At 29.7% G+C, this 13,102-nt stretch overlaps 1 protein-coding gene across 1 annotated transcript; it reads left to right on the top strand.

Moving 5' to 3' along the window:
• Positions 1-3,980: 3,980 nt before the first annotated feature.
• Positions 3,981-12,449, top strand: LOC142320953 (uncharacterized). The gene is made up of 3 exons (XM_075358940.1): positions 3,981-4,086; positions 11,118-11,296; positions 12,077-12,449. The coding sequence occupies exons 2-3, from the start codon at positions 11,118-11,120 to the stop codon at positions 12,372-12,374; spliced, it is 477 nt and encodes a 158-aa protein (XP_075215055.1). The 5' UTR covers positions 3,981-4,086; the 3' UTR covers positions 12,375-12,449.
• Positions 12,450-13,102: the final 653 nt, after the last annotated feature.

Genomic DNA, 13,102 nt, shown 5'->3' with positions numbered 1-13,102 from the left:
ATTTTTCGCATCAGTCACATACCCGCAACCGCGAAAACAGTTTTTTAACGGTCAGCTGTGTACCAGTGACCGCGTCATCTGCCGGAAGCGAGGGTAACAATCGCCATACTAGCTAACGACAACCGCAGTCACATGTAAAACAATATCTATTCCCAATTACATTGTTTATTAACAAAAAAAAAAAACGTATCCACTTGCATCTGATTCAGATTATTATACAATCTGAATTAAATATTCACTTTAATCGAGGTACTTCTGTGAGATCGTGTCGTGATTGAGCTGCGCCTTTCACCAAATCGTAAGTAGAGGTTATGTTTTATATGAGAGAAGGTCAGAAAAAATATTAATTTTTTATAATTATTATTTAACTTTTTCATTTAACTAATATTTTACTTATTTATTTAAATTCATGTATTTAGTTAATATTATTAATTTTTAGCCACTTTTCAATACTGTCTGTCCTGTGTCTCATTGTTGTCGAGCTGCAGCTATGAGAACCATGAGAGATAGGTGAAAAAACGTTAAATAAATTTTTTTGGCCTTTTCAAAATGAAAGTTATTCGTTATTAAACTTTTTGTTCTTTCTGTAATGCTGTGAGAGCCATAAGAGGTTATAATCTTATCCCTTCCTTGTATTCCAGTGAAAGCCGAAATAATGCCTTGCAGAAAATCGAATTTGGGCCGCTGCACTCGCCACACAGAAGGATCAAGAAGACGGCTTTCGAATATGACTGAGGAAGAGCGGGCATCCGTACGAGAGAGGAACAGACTAAGCACCATCCAGATACGTAACGTGGCACCGGCAGAAAGACGAGCAGCCTGGTTTGAGGATGCACGATTGCGAGCACGTCAGTCGCGTTCTGCAGCAACAGATTTGGTTCGTTCTCAACGGAATGAACGCGACAGGGTGAGGATAGCTGAAACACGAACCCAAAGAACAGCTGATCTGAATCTGCAATACAATCGTCTTGCGTTCCGGAACAATCCAGCTGTTGATTATAGTTCAAGTCGGCATGTTGTCATTGGCCAGATGAGTCATGTCTGTACCTACTGCCAGGTCTGCCACCACCAGAGCCATTGAAAACTCTACTTGTTGGATCTATCGCTGAATCGAAGTATTTCCTATTGAACATCAGGAAATATAACTCTAGCTTCCAAATTACGTCATTTGGTGCGGAAATCATGACGACTCAATTCATGCCAACTTTAAAAATCAAAGGGCAAATATATCACAAAGCTGGCTCCCTGCTCCCGTTCTCAGGTAGTGACCATAAATTCCTTCAAAAGTACTTAATTGGTGATGATAGAGATGAAGTCGATGCACGTTGTGGAATATATACCTCGCTATGAAGACCCATTATTTCGCAGCAATTAGGAACAATTAGGTGCGTTTGTTCAAACGGCAATTGATATGATGCCATCAGATACCCACAAGATTGTCATTCACGTAGACAAAACGCCCGCTGGAGAACATGTTCGGAGATATAATGCTCCAACTATAGACGAAGTAGTCATAGTCGGAGATCAGTTCCAGAGATATTGTTCTCCATCGAAGAAACGATCAATTGATAAACGTCGCAGAAACTTCGGTGTGCCACAGCGAAGCGTGGCAGGGTACAGCTAGTTATATATATATAATTATATGTGTGTGTGTGTGTGTGTGCGTGCGCGCGCCAATTTTTCACTTAAAATTTGAGAATCTATATCAATAGTTATATATATATATATATATATAACTTGACTGTAGTATTTAACAAGTAGTACTCTGATTTTGTTTGTTTCTCATAAAAGAAATTCACATCACCGGAAAGCTTTGTTAGTTTTTTCCTGGTACAATAAAGTAAAATTTACTAGTCTTTATCTGTAAGAGATAAACACTAGGTTTTTGTAAATGAGTTTTAGAAATAAAGAATTTTTCTTTGTCATTCATAAAAATCACATTTATAAAAAATCACTTTTATTTATTATGAAGCTAGTTTTCATCTTAGGTATAACTGGACATTCGTAAGCATACAAATGGGCCTACCGGACGGTTTACTTAAGCTTAATGAAAAAAAATTACAGCAATTTGTCAAAAGGGAAAAATCTGTAAATAGACTAGGTGAATTCAAACAAATAATTTACATGAGAAAACAAATAATTTACATCTTAAACTATGTTAGGTAAAATTTTGCCTAGATCACTTGACTGTGAATCTACTGTCGTTACTGAAATTTTTCATAAAAAATGAAGAAAAGTTGGGTCTTTTCTATTTTTTTTCTCCACTGTGGTTTTTTACACAACGTACAAGTAATTGTTCATGTTATATGGATGTAATTACAAATAATAAGCATAATCTAACAAAACTTAACCTATATGCAGAGGATTGTCATTTTTCTGAACCTTGTGCTATAAGAACGGAAACGGGTCTTAATTATCGAGCTTCACGCAGAAACGCATTACAAAGTATTTAAATAGCCTGCACCTAATTAGTTAATTGTAGCTAATTAAATATTAAATTATGTTTAAAATTTTAATGAAAAAATACATAAATAATTTTTTTTTTTGGGGGGATAACGGAGACTATTATGATCCTTAGCCCTAATCTCAATCTAAAACTTTCCCACCCATATCAAATATAGCAATCATATCAAAAGACCACTCTTATCAAAGAGATTATCCTGAAAATAGGAGTGTCATAGAATATTAAAACCCGAAAAGAACAGAAGGTGACAGGAGTGTATTAAACATACAATTGCCACTTAAAACCCTACAATCCATTTCTAAAGAAATGTCAATATTATAAAAACTGGTGCAAAAGCCCGTAATTATGTAACATTATGTTTAGACATAATATTGGGAAGCAACAGATTTACGGTTTTATTTTTATTGATATCGATCAGAAATCTTGTTGACCTTCTTGTTGAGCCGATCACCGAAGTTTACATCCTATATTCAGGTTGCTGCGGCTCCTGCAGCTTCTTTTAAGTCAATGAAGAAGACTGCAGCCAAAGTACAGATTGAAAAAAAATCCCAGATCAGGGATCTGTGAAAACAGAAATAATGATTTTGGAAAAGTAAGATTTAGAAAAAAGCAACAATGGAGCCTCCGAAATCGCGGAAGCCTTTTGGGTGAGAGGGCAAGTAGTTCGGCCGTCCCACATGTTCTAGCAGTGAGTGCATCCAGTCTCAACTGTGATGTACTTCTGATCGCGTCATTTGATGCAAGATATCCTCCACGATTTACGGTGAAGGATGTGAAGATTCTATCTACCTGGATTCAGATACTTTGGAATTCGACATCTAGACCTTCAGGATGATAGTAAAACGGAAGAAGAAAGGATAAACGGAATGGCCTAACGGATAACCTAGGCGATAATGACAGAGAATTTTTTAAGAATTTTGATCAAAGGAAGATTTTAATTTCTTTTGTTTGATCGTGAATTTAGTTATACAGGATCGATAACATTTTGTAAGAAATGGTTTGAAAGCTTAAGTGTTTTAAAGTGTCAATTTTATACGGTTTTAAGTAACAAGGACCCTTTACACCCTTCTAATTTTGTGTTTCTTTTGGGGTTTTTATTACTCCCTGACAACTCTATTTCTGGGTGATCTATAATGACAAGACTAGCCTACTACTATGTCGCTCGTGCTATTAACGGAGAAGTAAAAGGATTTTTCTTTTTCTTCTTGATTTAGAAGGGGGCTAATGACCACAGCAGTCGATGCCCCTAAAACTTCGAAAAAAAAATTCACATATTTTCACATATCTTGAATGTTTTATTCAATTATAGATATTTAGGGTACTTTACGCGCGCTTTAAGATTTTTTTTGTGAATGAGATCATCATATAGACAGACAACATACGAGCAAGTTGGTTATTTCTTCAAATTTTTTATTTCAGTTAAAGTACTTGTAATTTAAGTAAAATAATAGTCTTATCTAATGCAATTAAAGTAATTACGTGAATAATTTATTTTCCAAAGATAAAATTAATCATTTATAAACCGGGCATTAATAATTAAATTCACTTTACCACGGCAAACATACTACAAAGAAATAATTATTTCTCAAAATTGTTTTCTGGAACTTTTAATACACATTAAGGTAAGAATTATAATTTTTCATATGATAGCTTAAAAATTGCTGAAGTTAAGAATTAAAAGTAATTCTTATTATTTTATTAATCATTCCAGTTGTATATGAAATAAAAGTTGGTTGATTACCTTTATTTTTTCAATCAAAATGATTTCTAATTTTATTTTAGCGATAAAATAAATAAATTTAACAAAATGATTTTCTTTGATAACATATACGAAAGTAAAAATTATAATAACCCACCGGGTTGGTCTAGTGTTAAACTTGTCGTCAAAAATCAGCTGATTTCGAAGTTAAAGTTCTCAGGTTCAAATTCTAACAAGAGTAAGGCAAGCTTACGTGCTTTCATTTACTTTTGAACACTAGATCGTGGATACCGGTGTTCTTTGGCGGTTGGGTTTCAATTAATCACACGTCGTTACTGAAAAGTGTGACTAGTTGAAAAATGAAATAATAAAATGAAAGAAAAAACCTCTTTTTTCTTTCTTTTGTCTTTAGCCTCCGGAACCATCGTATGGTATTACTTCATAGGAAGAATGAGGATGATATGTATGAATAAAAATGAAATATAGTCTTGTACAGTTTCAGGTCAACCGATCTTGAGACGTGTGGTTAATTGAAACCGAACCACCAAAGAACGACGGTATCGACGATCTACTATTCAAATCCGTATAAAAGTAACTGACTGCCTTTACTAGGATTTGAAACTTAGAACTCTTGACTTCGAAATCAGCTGTTTGCGCTGACGAGTTTATCACTACTAGACCAACCCGGTAGGTTAAAAAAAACCTGAAACCAATTAATTAATCTAAACCAAATACGATAAAATTCAGATAAATAAATTTTATTTCTTTTTGACTGAAATTGTAGAAATCTTTTATATTTATGACATTTTGAATTATTATTACATTTAAATAATAGTCTGGCTCCAGTAATATACATAATCATTATTATTTTTTATTTGGAAAGTTGTCTATAAACATAAGAAGAAATTTTATTAAGTGATTTTAGTAAATAAAATCTCTTCACTTGTGTGAAATTAAAAATATACTATGAAAGTATAGGACTGAAATGGTATAATACTTTAATTGCAACTAGTTATTGTATAACCACCTGTTTTAAACCCGTAATAACATTTGCACCTCTCTCTAAAATAATACAAACAAAATCAGTAACCAAATTAACCGATGTCATCTTCAAAAAAAGCAGTTTTCAATTTCCAAATTCAGTCAATTTAAACACGTACATATATAAAAACACAAAATACTCAGATCAAAATAAGTCACTACAAAAAAATAAAATAGATATAAATACGCAGATAAAATATTTAGATCACAAATATACCATATTATGATTCTTCAGGTAAAAACAACCGTTTTACAATATTATGATATTATTCCTAAAAATAAAACAAAATACAAAACAATAACACACGTTTCGCCTTCAATGCGAGGCTTTATCAAGATTATACATAAATATATTATATATTATAAATTAAAGTTATTTATAAATATTGCAAATATTATATAAAGTAGTTTCCTTTTAAATACAAAAGGAAAAAATAGTTACAACATAACTGACGAAACATAACATAATCTCCGTAAAAGAACTATCACAACCACCAAAATGAATAGCTTGTTTTCTTTCTACAAGTCATATAAAGTTCGATAAATTTTAAAGATATTCTCTAATTCCTTCTAACATCCTTAAAAGTATCGAATGAAACGCTTTTTTAATATCCAGAAAAATATTCATACAACTCTTTCTAAGATTTATCGTTGTGGCGATCGTCTCAGTTATTTCTAATATGTGGTCTTCAGTAGTCTGATTTTTTGAAATTATATAATTATCCGCTTAATTTTATCAAAATGAAATTTTCTCTGCTGCCGCTTCATTTTAAAACCTAATGAAAGTGAGTTTTTCTTGGATTATGAATCTGTTACATTTTGTCGTTACTTGGTGGTAATTTTTTATCTGAAATGAGTGAAATAGCATATTCGACGATCCCTCACTATATTTCGTACTGCTTATGTACTGCCATCGAACACTAATTTAGCGTGTTCATGGCTAAATTAGTGAGCCGTGCGCTCTTAATTTATTATTTTTTTCACCTTTTTTTCACACTTATGATTTTTAATGAGGAAATACAGGTTTTATTGATATTTTTTAAAGATCACTGCTTCATTTACTTGGTAATTTTAATAATTATATTACTAAATTTATGTTCAGATGTTTATGTGAAATACTTTCGTGAAAAATACAGTTAAAAATAGATAAATAATTATTATTATAAAGAATATTATTAACTAAAGAATAAAGAAATTGTAAATTAATAAATTATGAATTATAAATAATTAAGTCATATTTAAAAAAAAAAAAAGTTGTTTAAAGAATAAATAATAAATTAACAAATGTGATACAGAAAACTGGCATTAAAGCATAGAAGCAATTACTTAATTCTCATAACCGATCTTAGAAACAGTAATAATAAAATACTTTTTAGAAAAAGAAGTTTGTTGGAAAAGCAAATAAAGAGGTAAATAAAAAAATGCTAAAAAGGCAAAAGTGGCTAAAATTAGGTTTTGTAACATAAAGTTCTTATTTTTACTTATATTCATCAAGAAAATAAAAATGAAATCGAAGACCAGCTTGATCGACATCGGAATCGGTAACTCTTGAAGTAGTAGATGTACTTCTATCTTCTTCAGTCTTTACTGAAAAAAAAAAGTATTTCTAGTGAAATATTTTATTCAGTTATTTTTTTGGGTTTCTACGGATGTCGGGGGATGTGTATTATGTGAGTCAGAGGGTTTTCAAAAAAATGTATTTCATGAGTTCCTCAATAATATTTAATACGTTCTGCAGTAATATTTTTGTATCTGTATTTTTAAAAAAATAAACTGATAAAGGATTTTTATGACTGAAAATCAAACGAATAAAATAAATATTAAAAGAAAACAGAATATTACGTAAATCTTTTTTTTTGAATAAAAGATAAATACGAAGCACGGCTGATAAGAAAAATTTGCCCACTAGCATGGTACACGGAGACAAGAGGTACTATCAAGTTGAGCGTGACAGCACATGGTAGCTAAAATAACCCCTCTATTTGAAATCCGTTTATCGGTTTGTTTTCAGTAGCAATTAAAATGTAGTCGAGTAGGTACTTAAATCACACAACGTGTGATTTAAGTATTTTTTTTGTGAATGAGATCTTCACATAGACATAGTTGGTTGTTTCTTAGAATTTGTTTATTTCAATACAGATTTACGTAAACTAATACACTCATCTAATCAAATTAAAGTAATTACGTAATTTTATTTTTCCAAAGATAAAATTAAACATTTATAAACCGGACACTAATTAATTTAATTCACTTTACTACGGAAAACGAAAGAGTAAGAAATAATTATTTCTCCAAACAGTTTTCCAGATCTTAAACAGACGTTACGGTAAGATAAATTATTTTTCATGTTATAGTAGCTTATAATTTTCTTCTTAGTTAAGAATTAAAAGTAATTATCATTTTATTTTTTTATTAAACATTTCGTTTATCATGAACTAAAAGATGCAATCAAAAATGAATGATAGTTTTAATTTACGATAAAACAGATAATTTTTTTAAAACTATTTTGGTATGTATTACTTATACAAATGTAAAAATTATAATAGATTTTATAACCGAGAATTAAACCTTAACTTGTCCTTATGCAAAAGTCAGAAAACTAGAGATAATTGCCGGAAAAAATCTGAAAATTGAATAATAAAAAAAAACAAAAATAATTTACATGAATTAATTTTATTTCATAAAAGACTAAGAAAAATTCTGATTAATAATTTTTATTTCATCCTAATCTTTAGATTCTAAGGAATGTTGTACATTTATGAAATTTCGAAAATTATATTCTGTTTAACTAATATTCTAGTTAAAAAAAAATCAATAATAATACAGTCATTATTATTCTTTAGCAAGGAAAATTCAGAAAACAGTTCAATATAATAAACTGTAAAATCATCTACGAACATAATTAGTAACATTTTTAAAACATAAATCAAATTTGAAACTTATATTTAATATAAAACAAATAATTAAGATACACACAGTAAAGTGTTACATAATTATCATGTAACTACGTTTCCGCCTGTTATATAGTAGGACTTTCTCTTCAGTTTTGTAAAATTTAAAAAACACTATGTAAAAGTATAAGACTTCAATTTTAACACAATTTATTGATAACTGGTTAGTATCTGATTGCTAAAACCGTAATAATATTTTCAGATCTCTCTAAACTAATCTAAACAAAATCAGTACCAAAATTAATCGTTTCGTTATCTGAAAAAAGAGTAAATTTCAACTTGCAATATTCAGTTATTTATAATATACATAGAATATAACTAGTATATAATATTGTAAATATATATTCCTTTTAAATACAAAAGTTCATAAGATTACTGACGAAACATTACATCAATCTCGATAAAAGAATTATCATACCTCCCAAAAATAATAGCTTCTTTTCTCCTAGTAATAAAAAGTTGAATAAATTGTAAAGATATTCTCTAATTTCACAATTTCTAACTTCCTAAAAGGTATTGAGTGAAACGCTTTTTTAATAACCAGAAAAATACAAAGTAAAGAATAAATATAAAAAATAATATTTTTTTAAAGACTAAGAAAACTTTCTGATTAATAATTATTATTTCATTTTTGAATAATAGATAAATACGAGGCTCGGCTGATAAAACTTTGTCCACTAGCGTGCTACACGGAGACAAAAGGTACTATCGAGTTTAGCGTGACAGCAGATGGTAGCTAAAATACCCCCTCTATTTGAAATTGTTTTTCGGTTTATTTTCAGTAGCAGTTAAAATGTAGTCGAGTACGGCCAATTTGTCAACACAGTCAAAACAGCGCACAGGGATCAAATATTTAACATCAGAAAATCTAAATCCTACGAATATTTTTCATCGTTTAAAAGCGGTTTACAGTAGTGAAACTGTTGTAGGGTACTGTAAATAGGTGGGCGTTAAAATTTCGCGAATGTGAAGCTGGTAAAGTGACAATTGAGGATGCATCTTGCAGCGGACGACCAGTTCCTGTGACCGACGAGAAACATCGAAAGTGGTGGACGATTTGCTTCAAAGTGACCGGTGAATCACCCAGCAACGCATCGCTATTCAGTTAGGCATATCTAAAGAACGAGTTGGTCATATTATAGAGCAATTGGGTTACCGTAAAATCTGTGCACGATGGGTACCGTGTAAACTTTCTGATGGCTCTCCCCCGCACGATGACATGACATGAAACGACTGTGACCACTGACGATGAGATGAAAGAAGGTGTGGCCGCTTTGTTCCGAGAAAGCTCACAGAATCTTTCAGTGACAAAACCTTGTCACACGTTGGAAAAATAGTACATGGGGATTATAGCGAAAAATAAATACTGCATTTTGCAGCTAAGGTATTGTACTTTTATTCATTTTTTATTTCATTCCAGTATCTGTTTTTCATTACCATGCTAAGCATATATAAGAAAAATTTATTAGCCGAACCTCGTGCAAAATTGGTACACTGAATTAGTACACAACCAATAATAGTACACTGAATGTAAATTTTGTATTTTATTTACCGTCGAAAATATATGATAGATACGTTCACGCCTTTCATGAAAAAATAGCGCTAAATACAGATGCTCCAAGCTAAATTTTTAGAAATTTATCCGGGATGTAACATTTTTTCTGATGAATTATTTTCAACTTTATTACGAGTGTTTAAAGTAAGTGATATTTTTTAAAATTATTTAATCAAATTCTAATTCAAAAATTAAATTAAAGAAAGAAACATATACACCACAGCAAAGAATTAAAAAAAAAAAAAAAAATATTCAAAAGAAAGATATTATATTAATAGAATTGTCAAACTGACAAAACTAATGGAAAGAAGTGAGTCTCGCTGTTAACTGCAACATACTTATAAAAAATGGAGAAAAATAAAGAGATTTGTTTTAAAAAATGTCAATGACACTACGATGGCGGCACACAACTACACTTAATGCGTCGTATATGTTGAGATAAACGCTCTTATTAGTTAAGAAAATTTACCAGTCTTATTTTTTTACCAAACGTTAACGTAGAATATGAGCTATACGTTGATAATTGGTCACAAACCGTTAAATCTTTTTTTAAAAAATAATGACACTTTTTAAAAAAATCAAAAATTTAATTGAACTTGAGATTAAACAAGAACATATATTAAATACCATGAGAAAACTCAAATATTAAATAAATATAAACCAATAAGCGTACACTAAATGTAAATATTGTAATTTAATTATTGTCCAGAATATATATAGATAAGTTCACGCCGTATTTGAAAAAATAGCCCTAAGTTAAGACGCTCCAAGATAAATTTCTAGAAATTTATCGAGTGGCCACTTACATCGTATTCTAAGTTAAACCATCATACATTATATACAGAAGTTTATCACAGGCTTGTATTTTTAATTTTAGATATGGGATTATTTTGCAAAGGATAAAAGACAATAGAGACAATAAAAGACAAAAACGTTCAGATCATTAAAGATATTTCTAATTATTAATGGAAAAAAGGATAAAATTTCAGTTAAAATTTATAAACAAAAAAATAATATTTTGTAATCGTTAGCTGTAAATAAAATTTGTGAAGCCAGTTGTTGGTTGAAAGTAAAAATATCATTGCGACTTTTATTTGATTAGAAACAAAGGTTTAAGAATTAATAGAAATGAAAATATTGAAGTTTAAACAAAATTACTGTTATATGGCTGCAAATTTACTGTTCTCCTTAAGACTTCCATTCTTACGGCAGCAGAAGCTCAAACCGATTGAATTCTTACTGATTTATGGTTTAATTTAACTTTGTTAAATTCATTATAAATAAAACTGTTTTAAAATCGGTTGGACATACCTGTGTAAACAAAATGGAAAAGGTATCCATATAAAAAAAAAAAAAGTAATACAATTTAAGTATTGTATATATGTGTAATTGCAATTTTTATTTCAGATGGAGTTCACCAAAGCGATGACAGCAAACATAATACTTTTAATCGGATTTGCGGTAATGATTCCTTTGGCATTCGGTGAATATAAATTTCATCCTAAATTCCATCACCAACTCAGCGAAAATGGAAGCATAAATGGTACACATGATCTTTTTATCGGAAATCTAACCGGTGGAGATGTGTAAGTACAGGTGTTATCAATTTAGAAATATTTTTAAATCCTATAATATAAATAATAGTTAAGCATTCTTTTTAGTTATAATTAGAAATGCGTTTTAGATGCATGAGTCGTCTCATCAGTTAAACTAATTATAAAACATTTGAAAACAATTTTAAAAAAATTGTATATAACTTACTTTTCTAACAAAAATTTTTATTACAGACAAGTCATTCATCAGAAATATTCCACTAAGATTTAAAAAAATTGTTTTAATTGCTTTTTTAAGCAGTTACTACTACTCCTTCAATCTCTATGGAGGAGTTGTAATGTCCCTTCATTTCATTTGAACTTTCCTGGATTCATTCCGTATAAGGCATGGCATTTTTCAGGCTTTTAAATTTCATTATCATCCATCAGCAACTATTATTATGCATCAGACTGTTGGTGCCTGTATTAATAAATATTTTAACTAACATTATTTATTATATTAATTGATGGGGACGCATAAAATTAGTTTTTCATGTTGTATTAAGTTTGTTGTGTAATTTTAAAGATAGATAATTACAAACATAAATAAATATGTATATAATTTGTGTGTGTGTGTGTGTGTGTGTGTGTGTGTGTGTGTGTGTGTGTGTGTGTGTGTGTGTGTGTAAAACATACTGAATCCAACTAAGAAATGTGGTAGACATCTATAACGCTATAAAAAAGAAATCAATGACTTTTTAATGAAATATATTTTATAGAAAAATTACTGTTTATGAACAATAACATTAATTATTTTTAACTTTTGTTTTCTAGATTACTATACCATAGTGGAATTGCTGCAGCTGGAAAAGGGAATGAAAGTTTTACTTATGATTTCCAATATCCGGCATACGGTTACAACAATTTAACAATTAGTTATTTAAAGGTCCTCGATTTATTAGGAAAAGGTAAAAATGGATATCCGTCTTTGAAGGAAGGAGGAGTTGGATACAACTACACAGTCATCAGTTTTAAGTCAAACAGCAGTTATGGACTCAATTTTAATTTAACAATCTACGGAAATGTTAACCAGTTTAATAGAACGGTTCATCAAATTATTACAAAACATTAACAACAAACAAGTGAAGTAAAAATGTATCGATTAGTAAAAATAATTTCATGAATAAATTTTGATGATATATACAAACATGTTTTCATTTCACTTATATTATTGTCTTACTAGAAACTACTTATCTATTTTCCCAATTGAACTGTAATACCGTCCAGATTATCATATTGCCTCAGTAAAGTCAAATACTTCAATATAGATAGCACATAGAATACGTGGTTCCTTAAAGAAGGGTATATAATACTTTGCATTTCATTCTAATAAAGTGTTTTTCGTTTTTAAAATTTATAAAACAATTAATATTTTCTATTTAAAAGAATGAGTAAATTCATACTTTTCTTACTCATTAAATGAATAAGAAAATATATGCAACAATGAAAAAAAAAATTAAGTTAAAAATTTATAAAATAAATATAAGATGTAGTATTTTGGTTTGGTTCGGGTGATTTTCTAGTAAATATCGTCCAAATATGATAAGAAACATCTTTAACTTATGAACAGCAGTTCATAATTGTTTATAATAATAATAATGATCAAATTTCTGATAATAAACTAATAATGTTAATCCAAGTTGTTTTAAAAGCATATAACTTCCAACAAACATATGTTTGTTTTCTAAGTTCCCCAAGAAAATTTAAACTCTCATTTCCATTTATATGAAATCGTTGTGTTCTTTGGGCACTTATACGTTAAAGAGCTTGTGAATGATGATATCAGATGGAAAGGTAAAC

The sequence above is a fragment of the Lycorma delicatula genome, chromosome 3, assembly GCF_047948215.1.
Source record: "Lycorma delicatula isolate Av1 chromosome 3, ASM4794821v1, whole genome shotgun sequence".
Taxonomy (NCBI): Eukaryota; Metazoa; Arthropoda; class Insecta; order Hemiptera; family Fulgoridae; genus Lycorma; species Lycorma delicatula.
This window is presented reverse-complemented; position numbering and strand designations above follow the sequence as displayed.

What these genes read in the sequence shown, in the direction of transcription:
- LOC142320953 (XM_075358940.1), top strand. Translation starts at nt 11,118, where the DNA reads ATGGAGTTCACCAAAGCGATGACAGCAAACATAATACTTTTAATCGGA. An exon ending in AATCTAACCGGTGGAGATGT is followed by an intron (nt 11,297 to 12,076) that starts GTAAGTACAGGT and finishes TTTGTTTTCTAG; the next exon opens with ATTACTATACCATAGTGGAA.